General features: G+C 40.8%; 2 protein-coding genes across 3 annotated transcripts in view; both read right to left on the bottom strand.

Moving 5' to 3' along the window:
• slit1a (slit homolog 1a (Drosophila)) overlaps positions 1–10,509 on the bottom strand; it is an 87,646-nt gene extending 77,137 nt beyond the window's left edge. The window contains exon 1 of the mRNA XM_030748636.1: positions 9,890–10,509. Coding sequence (XP_030604496.1) covers positions 9,890–10,098 — 209 coding nt within the window. The 5' untranslated portion in view covers positions 10,099–10,509. The remainder of the gene's footprint in view (positions 1–9,889) is intronic.
• Positions 10,510–14,837: 4,328 nt separating this feature from the next.
• LOC115793350 (rho GTPase-activating protein 19-like) lies at positions 14,838–22,687 on the bottom strand. Of its 2 annotated transcripts, none has more exons than XM_030748293.1 (11): positions 22,586–22,687; positions 22,015–22,262; positions 19,665–19,745; positions 18,992–19,201; positions 18,662–18,888; positions 18,440–18,526; positions 17,799–17,864; positions 17,202–17,387; positions 17,015–17,110; positions 16,670–16,756; positions 14,838–16,109 (listed from the first exon to the last, which is right to left on the bottom strand). In XM_030748293.1, exons 1-11 carry the CDS (start codon positions 22,630–22,632, stop codon positions 16,104–16,106), a joined length of 1,341 nt encoding a protein of 446 aa, XP_030604153.1. In that variant the 5' UTR covers positions 22,633–22,687; the 3' UTR covers positions 14,838–16,103. The 2 variants fall into 2 exon arrangements, with proteins under 2 accessions (XP_030604153.1, XP_030604152.1); XM_030748292.1 differs by having other exon boundaries at positions 16,643–16,756.
• Positions 22,688–23,478: the final 791 nt, after the last annotated feature.

The following is a 23,478-nucleotide window of genomic DNA, read 5'->3' on the forward strand; positions in this document are numbered from 1 at the left end:
AAGCTGCCATCCAACAACATTTCAAAATCTTATTATATTGGTTGATATCAGGTGACTGGACTAAATGAACTGTTCCTGGAAACATCTTCAAATGCTGCATCATCCTGCAGTAAGTGCCATCTTAAAGGACACACCTGTTCAGCGAAGCTGTGACATTTAAGCAACGTTCAAATGCCACCAGCAGCCCATAGTGTTTAGTCAGGATAAAGCCATGGATTCATACCGTTTCTGACACGGGCTGACCTTTCTGATTGACATTTTGAAAACATCAAGCAATATTTTACAAAGTCCTTGAAATTGCTCAGGTGACAATCAGGTCTTTTAAAACTGCCCAGGTATTAATCTTTGCACTGTAGCTCATCTTCTTCAAGGACAGATAACTTATATGTCGCTGTATTGACACTATCCTTAAGAGTTCAGTGTCACATTGAGCTGTACTATTGCATATCTCTTGCATTGTCCCAAGCTTGAATTTTAAAATTATAGGAAGTGGGCAGCAGTATGCCTGTGTATACAAATGGTCAGATTGTTCAGATGTACAGAAAGGTTGCAGAATACACACCGCAGACATGATTAAGCCAGGACTCTGGACTTGGCATTCATTGTCTCTAACTAAATTCAATTCAGTTCAATTCAATTTTATTTGTATAGTGCCAAATCACAACAAAAAGTCACCTCAAGGCACTTTGTATTGTAGGTAAAGACCCTAATAACGGCACTGTATGCTAAAATCATATTTAGTGCCAATTCATAAAAGGAAAAATCTGTTGTTTATTACACTATCAGTCATCGCTGTTTTCTTTGTTTTACAATCAAAGGGAGCTAAGTAATGGCTTTTGGCACTGCAGCAGAGTCACATTAACTCCTTCCATAGACAGATGTTTTCTGATACTGACTTTGTGCGGGTTTTCACATTATAGTACCGCAATATTACTTTAGAGGCTGAAAATTATTAGGTATCAGACCAAGCTCCTCCAGTAAAAGGATTTCCACTTCCCAGTCTCAGTCAAATCCATTCCACCCTCTGGAAACTCTGTAAGAATTCCCAATGCTGACACACTTCCTGAAGAGAAAACAGATTTATGACATCACAATCTAATCCTTCTTCATCTTCTGTCCCAGGCAGATTGATGCCTGAGAGTATTTCCTGGTGCACCTTCCCTGGGGTGGACATGTGGCAGCTATGCTCCATCGCCCTGTGTCTCTATAATTCAAAGGAGCTTGAAACACTGCTACAATGCTGAAAAACTCATTACGTTTATTTCTGCCAGCTGCTGGGGTTCCTCTGCTGAGACTTTTTCTGACCTGTTTCAAATTGAGAAACATTACACAAAATGAAACTCTAAGACTAGAGGGAGGATAAGCAAGCACAGTGGCTCACTGAGGTCTTCATACAGATTGCATTCATCCACATGTGCTCTGTTTCTCATAGAAATGTAATTTCAATATACTGGACCAAAGAATGTAATCAACCACTCCCACTGGCGTGTACATAAACAGCACCTGTGGGACGGGCAAAGAACAAAATGGCCACAGGAGAAACCACTGTTGGCTGTAGAGATTTCACCAGCAGTATCAATATATGCAGAAACTCTTCAAAAACAGAAATAAACATAGAGCCACTGGGATTTTGTTGGTTAGCGAACCATTCAACATAATGAGACAGTTACTTGAAACAAAGCAGGATAAGGTAAACAACTCTATTTAGAGTTCACACATCTAAAACTTAACCAGTCTATTCATGAACCACTTTGTCGCCACTAGGGTTGTCAAAAAAAATCATTAGTCAGAAACAAAAGGCTACTAAAAAGAATTAAATTCACTGGCAGCAGGGTCAATACCAACTTTGCCTCCTCCAACTGACATGCAACTTCAGGCAGTGCTGCAGACTGGCAGGCACATAGCCCCTCCCCTCACCAGCAGCTGAACTAACTGAAGTTCACAACACTTTGAAGGATTTCAAGAGGTCAGTAATGTCCTGTTTCAACAACATTTAGGTACCAAACAGTTATCATAAACTAACCTGGCTGGTGTTAGTCGTTTGACTATTAGCAATCACCTGATAGCCACATTAGCCATCTATTATCATTATGGTATATGGGAGCTAGACAACAAATTATCAGTCCTGCACGTCTGTAACATTAATAGACACTGTTAATTTAAGAGCACTGTCACCCACCAAAAGCGCAAGCAATGGGCACGAGAGCATCAGAACTGGACCATGAAGAAATGGAAGAAGGTGGCCTGGTCTGATGAATCACATTTTCTTTTTCATCACGTGGATGGCCAGGTGCGTGTACATTGCTTACCTGGGGAGCACCTGGCACCAGGATGCAATATGGGAAGAAGACAAGCAGGTGGAAGCAGTGTGATGCTTTGGACAGTGTTCTGCTGGGAAACCTCGGGTCCTGCCACCTATGTGGATGTTACTTTGACATGTACCACCTACCTAAGCACTGTTGCAGACCATGTACACGCTTTCATGGAAACAGTTTTCACTTTCAGCAGGATAACGCACCCTGCCACAAAGCAAAAATGGTTCAGGAATGTTTTGAGGAGCACAACAAGTTTGAGGTGTTGAGTTGGCCTCCAAATTCCCCAGATCTCAATCCAATCGGACGTCTGTGGGATGTGCTGGACAAACAAGTCCTATCCATGGCGGCCCCGCCTCACAAATTATAGGACTTCAAGGATCTGTTGCCAGATCTTGGTGCCAGATACCACAGCACAGCTTCAGGGGTCTAGTGGAGTAAATGCCTCAATCGGTCAGGGCTGTTTTGGCAGCAAAAGGAGGACCAGCAGAATATTACGCAAGTGGTTGTGATAACCGTAGCTGCCATACTTTGGTCTTTGTTGGGGAACCATGAAAGTGCACTTTTGTTCTGCTATGTTATGTACGGGACACTTTGTCCCAATCAGTTATTCAAGTTTTTATGTCTAGTTTGCTTTGAATTTTTGCTTAAATTCAGTTTAGTTTTCATTAGTTTTTGTGTTAATTTCAGTCATTTTAATGGTTATATTATTGAGGGAATTTTATTTTTAAGAATTTCAAAATACACAATATAATATAAACACAAGAGTAGACATCCTAGTTTTAGAAAAGCAGATTTTAAATCAAGCCTTGTTAAACACGGTATGTTTACAAATCGGACCAAACTGATAAAATTACCGATGTTTCCTCCACATTTTTGAAAATAAATTTAGTCAGTTTTTTTTTAACTACACAGTATAATTTCAGATCGTTTTTCTTTTTTTTCACACCTGCTTTCAGTTGTTAATTAGTTTTACTTAATTATAATAACCTTGGTCCTGTTGCTGGTGATACTGAAAAGTCTCACAAAGGTGGGTCGGTTTAACAGTCATATGCTTGCAGCAACAAATTTTACTATCAGGCTGCAAAAAAATGATACGGAAGGCTAGCAAAAGTATTTCTGCAAATGAAAACTGCAGTCATTCTGTATCACTGCTGTAAGCACCACAGGACCATTTGTCCCGGACAGCTTTAGCTTGGCAGGGAAGACAGAAGCCAGCTGATTGAGGATTGGTGGCATAATGCTGTCCAAACTCCTCTTGTGGAAACAATCTGATGAACAGAAGCTTGAGGTCCCGCAGCCTAAAATGTGGATACTCATTAACCGCAATCACACACTGATAATGCTCTTTGACCAGACCGCTGAGCACACTTCCTAATGAATGAACAGGTTGAGAAGCTGTGAAGAAGCAAAGCATTCCTCCTCCCGCAGACTTGGCAGCATATGGAAGTGACAGCCGTGAAACACGCAGGTGGAGACAACAGGGGAAGAAAGATAGTCACTGTGAGACAGAAAAGAGAGAACTACTCTGACAGCGTTGTTAGCTGTCAAAAACCAACGGTGTGAAGCAGTGTGGCGGAGGGTTGCCGTTAGCCATGGGAACTGTGAAAAGCTGACGGGCTGTCTGGGAAACGTCAGTGGAGAAATGAGGCCTAAATGGCTGGTAGACTACAAGTAGAAAGTGACCTACATACTAGATGGTCAAACAGGGTATGGAACCAGTCGCCTGGGCACACAACAGCCTCGTGCTAAAAGACTGTGAGACTGAGGAGGAAAGGAAGAAAGAAAGAAAGACCACCATGACCAAAATAACACACTCCTCAGCCCAACTGGAACACTTCTGTCCACAGTAAGAGGTCAGATTTCTGCTCAGCTTGAACAAAACATTCTCTCTCTATTGAAATGTGGCTTTCAGACAAGCAGTTAAGGTTCTTAACTGTACATTTTTTGGTGTGTGTGTGTGTGTGTGTGTGTGTGTGTGTGTGTGTGTGTGTGTGTGTGTGTGTGTGTGTGTGTGTGCGCGCGTGCGCGCGTCAGTAATCGTGTAAGTCTGCCTGTGTGTGCAGTCAGCGCGTAAAGACCGTCTGAGAGTGTTTTCCTGGCTCCTGGGCTCCTTAAGGGCTATTTACAGTTTTCATTCTGCTCAGTCAGGCCCCAGGAGCAAGATTACTGATAGGAAAGTTAAACATCAAACATATCTTACAGATTCCCCCCCCCCCCCCCCCCCCCCCTCCCCCCACACACACACACACACACACACACACACAGACACAGGCACATGCAGCTCCTTCACAGAGCCTTGACCGCTGTAGAGTCTCCTGCATCCTGTCTTGCTACAGGTAAAAGTCAAGGACCCAAACCCAAGCATCTGTCTTTTGCTGCTTTTATCTGGGCCTTCACACGACAACAACACTCTTGGCAAGAGGACACTATTTTTTTTCCACATAAGCAGTTGCTGCTCTAAGCAAAAAATAATTTACAGATATAGAGAAAGACTGGGAGATGGAAAAAAGAAGCCTGAGAAAAGACCAGAGGGAAAAGTAGCATACAGACAGCTTCTGATCAAACAGAGATAACTTACGGTACTTTCTCAGGCTGAATTGAATCAATTAAACATCTGTTCCAATGTGTGTTACAGCCACAGGCTTTAAAAGGAACACACACAGGCCTGTAGTAGAAGCAGAGACTGAAGGGTCTTTCATGGTTTATACTCTAACCGTAGTTTGTTCAGTGACAGATTCTGAGGTTCTGTTGTGGCTTTGCATGCTGTATGAAGGCATTTAAGCTATATGAATGTGTACTTTGACTAGAAACTATGGATGGGACATCTGCTCAGCCACATCTATTATGTTTCATTTATTCCAAACAGAAGACTGACAAGATGTTTGGCTCACAGATGTGCACCGACTGGTAATTTGATGGATGCAGCATATGTGTTTAAATCCAATGGCCCCTAAGAATAAAGACTTGTCATATGTACGCAAAGCACATTGATAGCAGCATTCCTCCACCTCTTTGCAGAGGTTAGCCAATCAACAAATAGATAACCCCTGCTGCAAAAACAGAATCATTTTGATCGTTCACTTGTTTCAGCCAGTTGCCAAAAGCTGACGGCCTCCAGCTGTGCAAATCTGAGGGTTTTTCCTCAGTTCTTATATCTGATATTTTATACACAATAAAGTTAATGGAATAATAAATAAACTGAGAAAGAGACAACAACTGTAAGTTAAAGCTCTAAATAATTTCATCTCACATTTAATCTTAGAATATTCATTCTAAAGGCATGGATTCATTTTTCTTTTTTTTTTTTACAGCTACATTATTTATTGAGAATTATAAAATAAACAACTTGATAAATATCTGCACACCGATGTTGCAGTTAGTGAAGTATTGATATAATTAGTGAGCTGATCTCATCTGGAATTCTGCCTATAATTAGCTCGCAGACTTCTCTCAAACAGAAAAGTGTCTTGAGCAGCGTGAAATGTGGATTATGAAGGCATATCTACAATGTCAGCAGAGTGCTCACTGATGTGCATTTTACACATGAACATACATCATACATGCTTCTTACTGGCTAGTCAGTAGGGTTAAAAGGAAAGATGGTCTTCTGAGAGATGAAAGGTGATCTAGGTGGATTTTCCAAATTCGATTTTCATGGTCTGCTGAGAAACCGGTGCTCATAGACAGGCATGCAAAGCAATCAGCAATGCACACGCACATGTGCACATATGTCATACTGTATATGTTAGGCTTGTGAAAAAGTGCATGCATTGGTTTTGGTGGGTTTTTTTTTTTTTGATAGACACATACACTCAAGTTATATTGATAGGGTCATTTCTGAGCTCTCGCGGGTGCAATTAAACACTTCCACAGACTGGCTGTGCTCATTAGGAGAATGGGCCAGTGGGCCTGCGGTGTGTATAGTGGCTTTGAGGCTTACGAGTCAGTCATTGCTCTTAGTCAAGCGACACACTTTCTACACATGTAAAAAAATGTAAAATGCAAAATGTAAAAAGGTGACTCAGTGTTTACTGCAACAAAAAACTGAAAGAGCACAGTGTACTATAGGAGGACCTACAGCTTGAAAAACCTCATGTACATTACAGCTCACAAAATACTCACTCAAAAGGCAGCTATGGAGAGAGAGAGAGAGAGAGAGAGAGAGAGAGAGAGAGAGACCTCAGTGTTCAGTACAAGAGGAAAGACCACAGCTGTGTTACACAGGCAGTAAATTGAAATGACAGAGTCCCAGGCCTGTAATTTCACAATGCTCCACTGTGCATAAACATTCTCTGAATGATCTTCATTCCAGGCATTATCACTCCTCATGGGATTACCAGCTATGAGGATGGATATATTAGACTGTAAAAAGGACCTGAATGAAATTCAGTCTGCCTCAGGGCTAGACCTATTCTGCTCTTTATAGTAAATAACATAATCTAGTTTATTCATTCATTAGCTTTGTGGTTGAATTACATCTCTCTTAACTCCTCTGGTGCAGTAATTCTTTCATTGGTGATTATCACTTCAGTTACTGTGCCAGCGTTGCCTCTATGGATCTTCTCATCGTGCGTTCAGTCCCCCCAGCTCCACCCTTCACCCCATTTCTTTGTCTTTTCCCGTCGTGCTCTCTCCACTTTAGTCACATAGCCAGTGTTGGCAGGTAGTAGGCAGGCTGTGTTCAGTCTTGTCAGGGTAAATTATGGATCAGGTGGCCAGTGAGCTGTCAGTTGTACCAGCTATGCACTGGTGCCAGAAACACTACAGGCATTCGCTGGCACAGGCACATACGCCTACCACCTCCAACCCCAAAATGCATGGATGTGGTTATTGAAGCGACTCATCTTCACTACTAATCCTCATGCGTTTTCATCTATTGCTTCTCTGCATTAGTGCACATGCACACATGGAAGCACATGCTGTGGTTTATGAACAAACTAAAGCGAACATCAGATTTATCCAGGCTTGCACAACAGACACACAAACACACACATATGGTGTGCAGCCTCCAACTCCTCTACTCTGGAGGAGCTCCAGCATGCCCCCGCATCTCAGTACAAGGTATCTTCTGGCACAGAAAATACATAATCAGTGCACAGACTTTCTGCAGTTAGATGAAGGCGCACACACTCGCAAAGACACACAGCTCCTCCCCTTCTTCAAATCAACTCATTCACAGATGGGACACACACTTGAACTAAAGAGCGGGGCTGTTAGCAAGACAAAACAAGGAGAGAGAAGAGTTTAATTTCATACCTGTCAAACAAAAAGCTTAACCAAGATCCTTTACTGAGCGCAAGCCAATTTAATCAGCATTACAGATGGTGATTTTCTCTCAGTGTAGCCTGATAAAGGCCAAGAAAGACAGAGAAGAGAGGCAAGAAAACAGATAGGGAGACAGGATGGATGCAGAGAGAAAGCAGAGGGGGAGGAGCGGCCAGTGGCCCATACACACCAGGGTGTGATTTTAACACGTGGAGCTCACAGTCTCATTACAGGCTTCGGTCTGAGGAGCGCAGGGGTCAGACCTGATCCAAACCCACAGTGACAAGTGCAAATGGGATTCTGCTGTCTGTCTCAACACCCTCCATACACACACACACACATACACAAACACTTTCTCCAAAAAACCAACCCCCTCTTTCTTGAACATGCACACACACACAAAAGTATTAGGCTGTATACGTGAGAGCAAATAGACCCATTCACACAAATCCAGCAAACCAGCCTAACAAGGTAAAGTGCAGATTTTTGCTGTCAGCCTTCTGTAGTCCTCTTAACACTAATACAACAAACATTCCCTTTTATTAAATTTCAGCAGTTGTATGTTGCATCATCACACACTTAAAATCTTTATAATTCAAATTAATTTCCACAAAGGCAAAAAGTATCTGTTAGCATGGCGCGGTATAGACGAGGGCAGCAAACTTCTGGGACAATTACATAAACTTGACAAACTCATTACTCATTCTTGACCCCAGCGGTGGCTGCACAAGTTCATTCAGATAAACACACATTTTCCAAATACATACACATAAATCTAGCTATGCACATGGGACCATCATGTGGGGCTGGTGTTGATTTGTGCAATCACCTTGATGAATCACCCTATATAACAACCTACAGAGGATAGTCTCTATTGTCAAGCAGAGCCTCTCCACATGACCTAGACACACAGCTAATAGATGCACATACACACACACCCAGAGTAAAAAAAGAAAGAGACAACAATACAGGAATAAATTACACATGACCTTTATATATATTGTGTTTAAGATGCAACATTCTGAGTGAGATGCTACAGTGATAAAATTTGCAGTTGTGCGTGACCTATGAATGAACAAACAACTTTTAACACAAAAATACTCTTGAGCAGAGGGGCAGGGGACCTTTCCAGTGTGAATGGCCATTCATGTAAAAGGAAACCACAAAATAACCATGTTTCCTCTCTGGTTCACTGTTAAAACAGCATGTGTACAAATGCAACGTGGTAACATGCAGAGCATGAAGCAGGAAAAAAAAAAAGGTGTTCTTAGAAATTAAATATGAAAACCATAAAATATGCAGCCAGCTCCCACTATGCCAACACTGCCTCTGAAACAGGCTTTCTCTCCTCCGTTCCCACAGCATGTTTTATTCAAGACTGATATTCTAAAAGCTGAAATAGAACAATCTATTTCCCCTTGCACTCCTCACTTCTGATTTACTGATGAATATTTCAGAGGAATGTCAGAAAAGACAGAGAAACTCCACTCTGCAAGCCAGCATCCGCCTCACCTCTCCCTCCGTCTCCCATCCTCCCGCCGTTTGACAAGACAGCTACGTGATCCTAGTGCAAGACTCGCCTAAGTAGCCGATTTGCTTAATTTTCTCCATGATTTAACAATTTGTGGAGTGAGCGTTGAGGGGCAGGAGAAGGGAAGAGAAGAGACTCTATGGTTCAAGGGGGGGTGAAAACTGGGAGAAAGGTAAGAAAAGAGATAAAGTGCCACAGCGCTGTGCAGACCAGATAACAAATGTTCTTAAACTTCAAGTCAAACTTTACTTTTAAAACTCTATATTCATATCCCAAAAAGTGAAGGGAAATGAGACTCAATTTATTTGACTTAAGAAAAAAAAAAGCTACATGCTGCACGAGTAAACAAGTAAATAAATTATGGACACATGTGAAAGGCACACATCTGCCTCTGCTCTTTCCAGTCCCTCATGCCTATTTATACCTGACTGGAATGCCAGTTAGTGACTGACTGCCTGACTGACACACAGTCTCACTCTCTCACACACATAAACACACACACACACACACACACACACATACACACATGCAGCTTTACAGGCACGGCTATTGTTCTGTTTCAGTCTAAGCAAAGTCATGTGCACTACTACAGTCTACCAAGGAAACAGAAGAGAACTAGTAAGAAAAGAAGACATTACAGCTTCTGTTACACACACACACTTATGCACACGCACACACACACACACACACACACACACACACACACACACACACACACACACACACACACACACACACACACACAGACAGAAGTAGGTAAAGCAGAGATCGTACTCACAGTCTTTCAGTATTGCGGGGGATATTCCTTGGCATGGTTTTGAGACTCAGTCCGTGGCAGTCCACTGTGGTTCCGCTGCAGGTACACAGTGCTGGGCAGCCACTGGCATTACCAACTATCAGGGCAGAGAGCATCGCCACCCACATCCAAAGTGGCTGCCCGGCCAGCCTGCCCATGCCTGCCTCAAAAAAGCTTCCTCTAATGGCCATATTCACCAGCACGACAGCCTGCTCTTCTTTTAACAAACCCTTACTTCTCTGTGTCCACCTTCCTTTCTCTATGTCTGCTTCCAAGAGTCCTGTTAGTCCACTAAAATAATTTTATATATGTGGTGAATATGAACAAAAAAATTATACATAACAAATGCTAATATTTTCCTCTCTGCTGTGAAGCCATACAAATCCTTTTTTTGTTCTTGTAGAATTCTTTTGATGCTGGTTTGATATCCACCAGTTTTCAGATGTAAAAAAAAAGGAAAGAAAAAAGCTGTTGTTTCTTATGTTCTCCTTGCAAACTCTTCTCCTCTCTTGTCTTTGTGGAGTTGGTGTGCTCTGGTCTGCACACGTCTGCGTCTCTGTCCTCCTCTCACTCAGTCCTGCTCTGCTCTGCTTGCCTGAAGAGAGAGGGAATAGGCAAAGAGAGGAAAGAAAAAAATGCCAGTCTCTCTCTCTTACATGCACACACACACACACACACACACACACACACACACACAAACACACACACACACACACACTCACACACTCACACACACACACTAGTCATCCATCACAAGGATCTACAAATAGCAGAGCCCCCGACTCCACCCCTACCCCTCCTCTCCTCCCCCCACTCTTCTCGCTCCCCATGCAACACCCCCTCCAGAACCCTGCCTGAACTCACTCTCATTCCTGACATCCCCTTTTCATTCCCTTGTCTCTATTCACAATACAAATCTACACCAAGTATCTTTCTTTTTCATTTCTCACTCACTCACTCCACTCCTTCTTTTCTGTCAGGTTTGCCTCCAGGCGAACCCCAAGAGAGAGAGACCTAACCTGCATGACACTGCATAACCCCTGCCTGAAGGGAGAGGCTGTGGGGAGACCGTGCTGTGTGTGTGTGTGTGTGTGTGTGTGTGTGTGTGTGTGTGTGTGTGTGTGTGTGTGTGTGTGTGTGTGTGTGTGTGTGTGTGCGCGTGCCCAATAGAGAAGCAAGGAATCAACACCTCAGTCCGGGGAGGCAAAAAACCGGAATAAATAATCAGTTAGTGTGGGTCTTAACATGTATATCAAGCATGGCCACACAGACAGAAGCAGCAGCAGCAGGGAGCTGGGATGAAAAAACATACATGCATTCATTCTGCCTCCACAGATCATGAATCTGCAGGGGAGGCAGACCACCACCATAAAAAGTAAGTCAACACTATATTTAAAGCACAGCATAGCCACAGAAACAGAAAATATAGTCTAATATATGCAAATGCAAAGGCAAACCACTACACTTCCAATCATACCTGCTCTGTTTTTTGAATTTGTGAGAGCACCTGGCACACAGTCCATCTCCCTTATTGCCAGGATCATGCATTCCCATTCTGGACTCAAAGTTGCACTGAGAAAAGGGAGGGGGAAAAAAACCCAAAACAAAACTGAACTATAAGCAGCATATGCAGGACATCATTCACTTTGCAGGAATTCATAATAAATAATATTTTGAATTTCGTTAAAACTGTGTGTGTGTATATCAGAGACTGCCTGCTGTTGACAGTGTAATTGTAGCCTTCAGGAAACTTCTCCAAATGCATTTTGATTTGCACTTTGTGGAATCGCAAATCACTATTCTGGATTTGTTCCCATTTTAATGAGTTCAGGCCATAATTGCTTGGTGCAGTCATAAAAAAAAAATCAATAAAACAAAAGGTGACACCTTAAAATAAGGTGTGAGACTTTATAAAGAAAGAAAAGGAATATCTGTCCATGGATCAGACTTTTTCATTGAAGACGTGTGCGATTCTGCATACTGATCATCTATTTAATTAAAGACTCTTGATAAACCATTAATCACCACTAATTAATACTTAGGCCACATTTACTGCATATTAGTTGTTCTCTGATGAGATGGGCAATGCTTTACTTCAAATGAGTAAAGGCAAAGGCAAGAAGCTGTTTAGTGCCATGTATCACAAGAAAGACTCATTAAGTGATTGTTTTGATGTCAGTTTCTACCTTTCTGATTTTTACTCAAGAACTACCACCACTGTACCTTAATTAGCACTCCCCAGTTTTCTCCTTGGTTAACAACTGCACAGTTTTCAAAATACAAAAGTACCTAAAACTTTGTCTTAGTATGGCTCTGCTCCAAGGTTTGTGGTTTAGATTGACAGAGGGCTGTGCTTGGGGGGTTTGGGTGGTGGGGGTGGATCTTTCCCAACATTAATATCAGCAAATCACACAAACATAAGAACCCCGTTTGTTTTAACTGACAAAAGCCACAAAGAAAATAATGAGTCAGGGACGATGTAATAAGATATGTTTGAATTCGGGTGCATGTCTGCTTTGTTGCTTGACCAGTTCCGAACATGCACATATTAATGTGCACAAGCAGGTGTACACACACACATGCACACAAAACACTTCAGTAAAAGCTCCATCTGTCCCAGTAAAAATGTCAGTGCAGCACAGAGCTTCCTTCTATGAATGGTTAATTAAAGAGGAGACGGTGGTGTTTAGTGGTAATAGGGGGTGGTGGTAACATCCCTCCGCTCTCACAGAGCCTTGCACACAAATACGCAAAAGGAATAATTCTGCTGCTCACAAAGCCATAGGAAGACATAGCAGCAATTACAACCGTCTGGCAGAGGAGAGTTTGCAAAACATAAGCCGTTACCAAGAACCGACTCAAACGAGGAAACCCAATTAATGTGGACTGTACCGTATATAAGCTTAGGCACCCCTGGTTAAAATCCGTTACTGTGAAGAGCCAACCAAGGAAAGGAAGTCTAAAATGTATAAGGTTATAATGATGAATTAATTATTTAATATTGCAAGCAAGATAAACATGGTTTATTTGTATATGTGCAGTTTTAAACGTCTAACGTCAAAGGTTTGGGTACCCTGCTGGTCAGCACTCCTTTTGGCAAGTATCACAAGCCAAACATTCCTCAGTCCCATTTTTCCTGCAAAAACTGTTTGTTCTGTGAGATTCATGGACCATTTTTCACACACTGCACTGTGCTTTAGAGATCTAGTCACAAATCTTCATGATATCTTGGTCGGTGCCAAAGCATTCTGCTTGCATCTGTTATGAGTGTAGTCCACTGTGGACTTTTAAAGCATTTAGGATCATTATCCTGTTGCAGAAGAAATCCTCCTTGCATCACCAGCTTTTCTTTTCTTAAAAAACACTGTGCCAGAATTTGCTGCTAATTAACTGAATCCATTCCTGTGACACTGGCTACAGCCCAAACACAAAGCACTCCTGTGACAAACCCTGCACAAAGTTCTCTTAGAAAGTTTTGTCTTCTACACCTCAACCTGCCCTTCACTATTTCTGTTATCTTCCATATCTACAGATTTGAGAAAGCAGGTATTTTTCCTTCTTCTTATGGCCTTCTCCTGCTTTCTGGACACAGATTATTTTCATATTCAGTTTTAGGCCTGCTTAAAAGACCGTGCCTTAGTTGACATGCTTATTAGTGATTAGTCCACTCTTTACTCACCTTAACAATTTACATTTACAGAAACAGGGGTTCCCACATTTATGCAAATCACTTTTAACATTTTCATACAGCTCTTACCCAAGTCTGCGTGAAAGAAAAGATAAAACTGTCTACCAAGAAGCTCCTGTGTACTTGAGTAGAAAAAAACTGAAACATGCATGAAATACAAAAAAACTAAATGTAGAATCCAGAAAATTCCAGTGTGCTTCAGACCAGTTATTTGTTTCTCTCTAACACAAATGTGCCTCAGAGAAAAGGCAGAAATACTTTGAACAAGCGGCCTGTATGGGGTGGAATACACATGCCAGTCTACTTAAAAAAAAAATTCCAACTTTTAATTGTGTTTTCCTTTTAACTTAAATGATCTGTTAGTGGCAGTTTAGAATATGGACAGAATTAGCTCCCTCTGAAAGGCATTTTAATGCATACAATTAAAGCAAGAATCACGTCCACTCACAAACCCACAAACATACATACACGTATATATTTTGATATAATGTGAAGTTGATTACAGTACCAGCGAGTCATTTTACAGGAATCAAGCTCATGCTAAATAAAACCCTTGTGGAGTTTTAGCTGTAAAACAATACACTTCCTATGAGGGAAGCTGTCTGTTGTATATTTATTCTCACAGATGTTTACAATGTATACTTATAATTCCAAGCATACATTGACATGGACACCATGACACACAGACATTCCTGCTCTTACTATTCAACCTTTTACCCTGTAACTCCATTCACTGAAAAATATTTTTTGCAAAGTTGTATCCTCCCAGGAGTTTTATAAGTGTATTGTTGTATTTTTTCTTCTATTATTGGTCATGAGCCTAAAATTTTGCTGTCATATGCACTTTACTGACAATCTTCTGAATGTAGGAAACTGGCATTTGTACTGTTAGAGGTGCAAGATCAAAGTATGTGAAAATCTTTAGGGGAACTATTAATATATGCATATCAATAAATTGCTGGCATGCTTTTTTCTTATTTTAATAAATACTTAGAATTTACAATGCAGAGATATCTGTCTTCATACTGACTCAATCCTGGCTCTCTACCTAATTATTTGCAACTAAAGAGCACCATCTTGTGGCTGGAAGAAAAAAAAAACCCATGGGGGGTTCAGGCAGCAGTGCTGAACTCAAGATTAACAAAAGGGGGAAACAATTAGAAAACATCTCTATTACGTTCTAAGTCCTACATCTCTATTGACTTTTCAAATGAAAAAAAGAGACAACCATCAAATGCAGCTTGATGTCTTTTAATTACATTGAGTTGCATAGCTTCACAGCAGCACCACCTCCATCAGTTTTCATAGTCAGCCTGACTGTACAGCAACTGTCACGGAGTTAAACTGTAACAGCACTGCAAAGTGAGTATTACTCAAGGAGTAAGACAAATAAGGTAAAAAGTGGTTGTAGCCAAAACTCTTCCAGAAAAATACCTGGATTACCAGTTACAGCAGACGGCAAGTGAGAGATTTATCTTAATTTGCATTCAACCACTCACTGAAAAAAAAAAAAAAAATAGATAAAAGCATAGTAGGAACATTAAAAACTGTTTAAAAAAAAAAAAAAAAACTATAAAAGGTAAAAAAAATGAATGCATATAAAGCTATAAACCCAGTGTTACATAAGAATCCAAACCAGGTATAAGGTCTAAAGATGAACCCCAGAAAACCAAGATTCAGTTTAAAGCAGTAGTTTGAGGGATCACAGTGTCATGAAGGATTTGGGCTAAAGTGAAACAAACACATAAGTACGCACACTCCACTGGCCTTTCATGCAGTGCCTCCCTTCATTTTCATAGTATTTACTTCCTTATTTTATTAACATGTAAAATAAGTTACAACGGAAAGAAAATCCTGGTGTCAAATAAAACCTTTAGATATGTTCACTTTAAGGCACATTTTGGATTAAATCACTGGTTTTCACTGACCAGGTCCAACTTAAACGTATTACAACTTACAAGCAATTTTAACATTTAAATAGAAAAATTTGCATATCACATTTCACATTGAATGTCCTATACCGATCAGATCCATTCAGAAGGAAAGCATCCAGAAGACCAATGAAAAATAAATACAACACGCTTTTCAAAATAAACAATCACAAGGCTAAGCACCCTGAAATTCACCAGTGCAAATACACTACATAATACAGAACATCCTCAGTGAACAAGGAAAGTAAGACTCTTGAATAAGTAACTCTTGAAAAGTGTTAAACTGAAGTGAGAAAATAAAATAAAAAAAGAACATATCAGCACTCTCACTCCAACTATCTTTGCTGAACTGAGAAACAAAAAGACAGAAACTGAGAAAAAGATGGAGATTCTTGACCTCAAAGTCTCAAACTTTGTAACAAAATATCTAGAAAAAAATGTGTAAATAAAAAAAGTAAAAAAAGCAAAGCAGCCGATCGAAACATGGCATGTAAAGAAAACAGTACAATACACCTGTTTGTGCCTCGAGATGATCCTTTAGTCCCAAGTTGTGAGGAGGATATCCTTTCACGGACAATTAATCCTGGAGGAGGAAAGAGGAATAAAAATTATTATTATTTTTTTTTTTATAAAGGATTAGGTCATGTTTAGCCCTGTCAGCTGAGCACAGGCATCATTAGCAATCTAAGCACTGCCTGTGGTGAACCGCAGACTGATGGCTCAAAGGCCACAAAAGTTCAGCAAAGTAATGAGGAAAACTCTCAAGCTGATGACAGTTTTAAAAGCAACATGTGCCCCATAGTATCAGTTGGAGTAATATTTTAGTTGTAGTTATGGTTAACAGAATTACTTCTCAAGTGTTTCACTCTACATCATAATCATCATCATGGGGGATTATTATAGCCAGTTTTTAAAGATTATCCCCTGGATCATGTTTATTTCCTGTCTTATTGCTAGTATCTAAAGCAGCAGTCACTCAGTCAGGTATCAGGATACTAAAGACTAGTTTGAGTCTGCAGGGCCACAGTGGAAGCTAATATCTTAAACAAGATGGAGGTTCTCCTCTGAGACTTATTATATACTGTTTTTTTTGTAGTATAAGAGCATAATACTCACTGCTGCACAGCTGGTGCTTTCTTTTACCTGTCCATCAGCAGAGCAGCTGGGCGGACGATTCTGTGGTCTGCTGTTTTCTTTCTCTGTTAACATTTGACTGCCGAATACTTTCTTCTGTTAAAAATAAAAATTGAGATTTGAGGGCTGAGCGATCGTTAAAGACAAATTTTTTGTTGTTGAATTTGCTTAATTTTAATTTTTTTTAAAAAAATACATACTCTTGAAATGTTAGTGTTCTACAAATCAATAGATCAACAGCATCACAAGCAAAAATATAAGGGAAACTTTGACTATAAAAAGTATGAAATAAAACATGTGAAGGTTAATGCAAGAAGTGCAGCTGATGCATACACACAAATACTGCCAACAAACCTTTATTATCCCACCAAAAGAACGTGAACGCCAGTGTTTCCTGCTGAATGGTGCCCGAGAGTCTGCTGGAGGTGTCGGTAAAGGCTGTTTCTCAATCTACACACAAATACACACCACATTATGTGCTGGTTCTCTAAGTAGCTTGTATGCATGTCTTTCTGCTCACAGAAGTATTACACTGAGCTACCTGTCTAATGAGTTTTTTCTTTTTGGCAGACTCTGGCATGTTGTTGACCTGCTGGTACAGCTCTCTGAGGGCTGATTCAGTGTAACTCTGAGTATCAGATGTGACTGTTATGGAGGGAGAAGGGGGGCCCTCTGTTACCGCAGCCACTGGGCCCTCTTTGGCCCCAGAACAGAGAGTCGAGTCATCCTAAAAATGTCAGGACACAGAAAACAACAGCATTCAAAACTCTGTTTTCTCACTCAAACAAATAGTTTCTGAGAGATAAAGCAACAAGAGAATCTATACAGTTAAGTGATAGTGTACAAACATGAACAAACAAACAAACAGCTTTAAAATCTGAAAACTGCATCAATATTTAAAGGTTTTATTTCAGGGTCCTTTGAAAATTATTCTAATTAAATGTCTTGCAGAAGATACCAGTCACTCCAGGTTCAAGTATCTAAAATCAACCAAACACTGAAGTGACTGGATTTAACAGCTTGCAAACACAAAACTTACCTCCAGAAGCTCTCAAAATAACTTTCTAGATAAATGTACTGCAGGACTAACTCCCTAGTTTCACTAAGATGAATTCTGTTAGAAAACAAAAATACTTACATTTGACTGAAGAACTTTTGATCCTGTGAAGTATAAGCGGGCATATTCTTTGATATACACCGGTGCCTTCAATGAAAGCAAACAAACATTACACTCTCAGAGAAAGCTTAGAATATATAAATGAGGCAGATATTAAAACATCCCATATGCTACCTTTTACACAGAGCAAAGTGCATTAAAGCTAACCCTGTTCTTCATTTTTTTTTTACTACTGCACAAGTCAGTGCAGGATGTAAGTGAACATGTTGGTCAATGACCACGAGAGTCCCAGCTGCAATTAACAAACCTATAAATGGAATATTCTCAACTACCTAAGTAAATAACTTCATCTTAATCCTAATCTGAGATATATTCTACCAGACACAAGGCAGAGAGACTCCACAACGAGCGAGAGTTAAACCATCTTGTACCTTCTATGTTGATGGGAAACATCAACATAGAAGGTTGATGGGTTGATGATAGTTTGCAGTTTGCAAAGACTGCAAACTGCTCAACTTCAGACACTAAATTAAAAGGGCTACATCAGCCACTGAGTTCTTTCTTGCTGTCAGCCTGCTCAAAAACAAAACTTTCTATTAATAGGAATTTATAAAAATGTTGTTTTTTTAATAAGCTAAGCAACTGACCCCAGGTAAGCTTACCTTGAACAGTTTTTGTGAGTGCCTAATAAGGAATGCTATGCCATTATTCAGCTTATCTATGTCTCCCTGAAGATCACTTGCCATTACCTGCAACATTAAAAGAAAGGAGGGGAAAAAAAGGCAAAAAAGAAACACAAAAAAATATTAGTGTCATGGTTCATTTGAGTGCAAACACGGTGTAGAGTTTTGGAGGGTAGAGCGAAATGAACAGAAGGTCTTTACATTTTTGGGCCAGATGATGTGTGGAGCAAACATCTTGGCTAAATTGATAGCAGACATCTTGTTAATGTGCTGACTGCGAGCAGTGTTGTGCAGTAAATCCAACAACAACTTCAACAAGCTCCGGTTGGCAGGTGGGAGCAGCATAAACAGGAGCTGAAACGCCTCAATCTGGCGTTCCTTATCTGGCACATTTGTCTTATCCCCCTTATCGTCAAAGCAAGTCAACTCTAGAAACAGGAGATGAAAAATATTACAAGAGAGGTTAGTAATATTTTTCCTGACCTTACATTAATCTGAATGACAAGGATCTGTGTATAACCCAACCAGCACCTCCAATCTTCAGGTGAGCAAGATAGTGTCTGTGTGTCAGCAGAGGCTCTGGAAGCTCTCCCAGGTAGGCCTTGAGCAATGTTGCAGCATCATTGGGGTGGAAATCGCCTGTCTCTAGATCTATCTCTGCCCCAGTATTCAGCATCTCCCTCAGGGCTGCCTGCCTCAAACTGTGGCCTGGCACACGGAACAACCCCTCCACATGAAGGTCTGAGGGATGGGAAAGAGAGACAGCCGGGGTGGGGTGGGGTGGGGGGGGGAGTGTTAGGTGTGCAGACACAGAGAGCCAGAGACAAGGCAGTAAGGAGAGTGATGGAGTGAATGAAATGGAAGGAGGGAGTCAGCAAGAGCAAAGTGCTTTCAGATAAATTATTGACTCAAACATTTTCATCCAGTGTCCACTTTCAGTGAATGACATCATTGCTTTCTAGAAATAAACCATGACCTCATGGCAATTCAATGCTTAAACTAAGTTACAGAACAAGTAGAAAGTGTGATGCCTGCCATTTATAATTCAATATAATCTGGTTATTTTAATCGTGTTTCAAAAAATAATATTGTTAAGTTCTTTGCCTCTGGAGGTCACACATGTAAATGCACAATATCATAAACTGCTTTGGATGACAGTGTCCTTTAAATGTCAGTTTATACGGGCATACTAATCAATACTCACTTTTATTCAGGTATTCAATGAGCTGATAGATCTGTGCTATTCCTTCTTCAGTTAACGGTGCACCAAAAACAACTCCTTTGTCTGCAAGACATCAAACGGCACAGCAAGGCTGACTGTAGTCTTTGTGTGTACAACTGGACCTATTGTGAGAGCCAAATTATGACTATGAAATGACATCTAACTAAAAACCAAAAGAGCTTCAGGCTTCAGTCAGGTTTAGTGGAGACTTAAACCCAACATTACTTTATTTGTCGCCTGATGGATTATTAGAAGCAAGATGATTTGTTTATGCAAAATAATGCGCAGTAATTCTGACAATAAATTATTATTTTTCATAATCATACTCCAAACACTGGCATCTTTTTGCCTGTCAAATGTGAAGATTAGATGCTCGTCTCTTCTTCACACTCCCCTTAACTCAGCATTTTACAAAATTGATCAGAGAAAACAGGCAATCTGATCATATTTAGTCATGTTTTTATTTTCTTTCAGCTGCTCCCTTTAGAGGTCTCCACAGTGGATCATCAGCCTCCATCTCACCCTATCCCTAGCATCCTCCTCGGTCACACCATCCCTCTGCATGTCCATCTTCACTACATTCATGAACCTCCTCTGAGGTCATTCTCTTTTCCTCCTGCCTGGCAGCTCCATATTCAACAGCCTTTGTCCAATTTATATCCACTATCCCCCCTCTGTACATGTCCAAACCATCTCAGCCTTGCCTCTCTAACCTCATTTTCTCTTCAAACTCCTCATCCTGTGCTGTCCCTCTGATATACTTATTTCTAATCCCGTCCATTCTGGTCACTCCCAATTAAAATCTTAACATCTTCAATTCTGCCACCTTCGGCTCAGCCTCCCATCTTTTTGTTAGTGCTACCATCTCCAAACCATACATCATAGCAGGTTTTACTACCATTTTGTAAACCTTCCCCTTCACTCTTGCTGCTATCCTTCTGTAACAAATCATCCCTGACACTTGTCTCCACCCACTCCACCCTCTTCAGGCTCTCTTTTACCTGCTCCCCACTCTTACTACAGATCACAATGTCATCTGCAAGCATAGCCCATGGAGACTCCTGCCTGACCTCATCTGTCAACCTGTCCATCACCATTGTAAACAGAGCCCTGCACACCTCACTACTTTCTTGCTGTCCTCATACATATCCTGAATCAAACCCACATACTTCTCTGCCACTCCTGACTTCCTCATGCAGTACCATAGTTCCTCTTTTAGCACCCTGTCTTAAGCTTTCTCTAGATCCACAAAGACACAGTGCAGCTCTTTCAGACCTTCTCTATACTTCTCCATCAACACTCTGAAAGCAAACGTTGCATCTCTGCAGTGCTCTTTCTCGGCATGAAGCCCTACTGCTGCTCAACTTTCTTCTTAGGCCTGAATTATGCTTCTGCGTCAGGTCTTTGTGGGGCCTATGTACGTAACTGGAAATTCCCTCTGAACCACATGCAGGAACCTACAAAATAGCCTGACACGCACCTCTTGAAAAATGTAATTACATGTCGGGTCAATGAAGCCGGCAAGGATTGTGATTATCGTGTACGGTTCAGAGGGGTTTCCGGTTACGTACAGAGACCCAATGCACAGGTCTAAATCAGACCCTTGTTCTTGAAAATCAGTACCAGAACACTTCTTCTCCATTCCTCAGGCATCCACTCACTATCCAGGATTGTATTAAACAATCTAGTTAAAAGTTAAAAGTTCACTGCCCTCTCTCCTAGCCATCTCTATATCTTCACAGGTATACCATCTGGACAAACCACCTTTCCATTCTTCATACACTTCATAGCTGCCCTTACTTCCTCCCTACTAATCCTCTGCACTTCCTGAGTCACTAAATGTCCTCCATCCATCCTCCTCTCTTGCTCATTTTCTACATTCATTCCTCAAAGTACTCTTTCCATCTTCTCAACACATTCTCTTCACTTGTTAGTACATTTATATTTCTGTTCTCAGTCACTCTAACCTGCTGCGCATCCTTTCCAGCTCGATCTCTCTGGCTAGCCATTCGATACAAGTCCTTTTCTCCTTCCTTACGGTCCAACCTCACATACAACTCACTATGAACCTTTTCCTTTGCCACTTCCCTCTTTGCTGTGGCCTATCCTCCCAGTACTCCAGTCTACTTTCTTCATCTCCCTGACTATCCCACTTTTTCTTAGCTAACATCTTGCTTTGAATATTTTACTATAATATTTAGGTAATGGGTGAAAATGATACAAATAACTGATTACGTTAAATTATATGCTGATTGCTAAATTACTTTATTACTTCAGCCCTAGAGATAAAGTTCACATGACTGAAACACTACACAACTCCATATTGTCTAACCTTTCCGTCTCAGGAAGTTAAAGGAGCGTAGAAACCCGCTGGATGCGGGTACTCTAGGTTCCGACTCTCCAGTGAGCTGGGCAAACTCGTCCCCTGGCAGATCGATCAGTCGAGTGATGTTGCTAAGTACCAACTCCGTGAATGCATGTGGATGTTCATATCTCAGCCTCTCCACGAAGAAGTCCGGGTTAAAGATGACAGGCTGGTTTGACTTCTCCTGACTGATAAACACACTGCATTTTGTCTCCCTGTTAAAGAAAACACAGACACCACGTGTTGATGCTCATTTTGAAATAATAACCCTTCGACCTGTAACCAAAATAAAATCAGCAAATGCGAGACGTAAGATGAATCCTCGAATTACCGGTAGCTGATGTTAATATAAACTGGTGCTGTAAGTTTTGCTAGATTAACTTAGCTCCACTGGCTAGTGCTAACAAATCATAAACGAGTCGCAATGCAAAGTAGTAAAAACAGTTTTTTATTAGCATTAATCGTCTTACAGACGCACAATTCACTCAGCAGCACTGTAGACTGTAACTCTTTGCCACATTAAACGAAAAGTCCTTACTTTCTTTCGAGTTTGTGATTGTTTAGGGAACCATTTTCAACCGCCATCTTCGTTTTGAATACTCCGCTCGTTCATATTTTGTCCCGCCCACAGGCTTGTGATTGGCCGAAATATACACACGTCACGTCGGTTACGTGTAATTTTTTTTATTTATTTATTTATTTTTCTTATTTACAGCAACTTGCTGCAAAGCAAATAGCTCGTGTTTCATTCATTTTTGTCACTACGGTACAGTAGACTGCTACATCATTAAGCTGATATGGCGTATGATTAGGAAGCACTAATTATTAGTTGCTGTAGACCACCAGAATATCTATTCATTTCGTGTTTCTGTCCATCTATTGTCAGGATTATCGGATGCCTGCAAGTTGAATGTGAACCACAGCACATTTTTTAAACGTCAAAGCTCCATGCACCAACCCAGACTGTGTAGGTTACAGTTTTGGCATTGATCAGGTGGAGGATGAATACACTGCATTTATTTGAAAGCAGTTTTCCAAAATTATTGCATGTATAAACAGAAGCTTTTTTTTATACTCACACTTCTCTCTTTTTTTTTTTTTTTTTTTTTTTTATTGTAATAACTAAAATTGTAAGCATTTACTCCAGCTCTTGCTAATTTTCTCTGGCTTTCGGTGGAGATACATTCAAAGATCAGCATATCTCTTTGTTTCTTTTTCTTTACAAATTAAAGGGTACGCCAGAACTAAGATCCTGTGGTACTTCCAGATACAGATTGACAAACTTATGATGGCTAACCAACCAGACACAGTGGTGGTGGACAAGCAAAGGAAGAAAGCTGTAGTGACTGACATTGCAATATCAAGTGGGGCTCAGAGAAGAGCTAGAGAGGATGTGGAAGGTAAAGGTAATAGTGGTCCTCGTGGTAATCG

The sequence above is a fragment of the Archocentrus centrarchus genome, chromosome 15 (genome assembly GCF_007364275.1).
Source record: "Archocentrus centrarchus isolate MPI-CPG fArcCen1 chromosome 15, fArcCen1, whole genome shotgun sequence".
NCBI lineage: Eukaryota > Metazoa > Chordata > Actinopteri > Cichliformes > Cichlidae > Archocentrus > Archocentrus centrarchus.

What these genes read in the sequence shown, in the direction of transcription:
- LOC115793350 (XM_030748292.1), bottom strand. Translation starts at nt 22,632, where the DNA reads ATGGCGGTTGAAAATGGTTCCCTAAACAATCACAAACTCGAAAGAAA. An exon ending in AATCACAAACTCGAAAGAAA is followed by an intron (nt 22,263 to 22,585) that starts GTAAGGACTTTT and finishes TTTCTTTAACAG; the next exon opens with GGAGACAAAATGCAGTGTGT. An exon ending in AGAAAAAACTCATTAGACAG is followed by an intron (nt 17,111 to 17,201) that starts GTAGCTCAGTGT and finishes ATTTGTGTGTAG; the next exon opens with ATTGAGAAACAGCCTTTACC.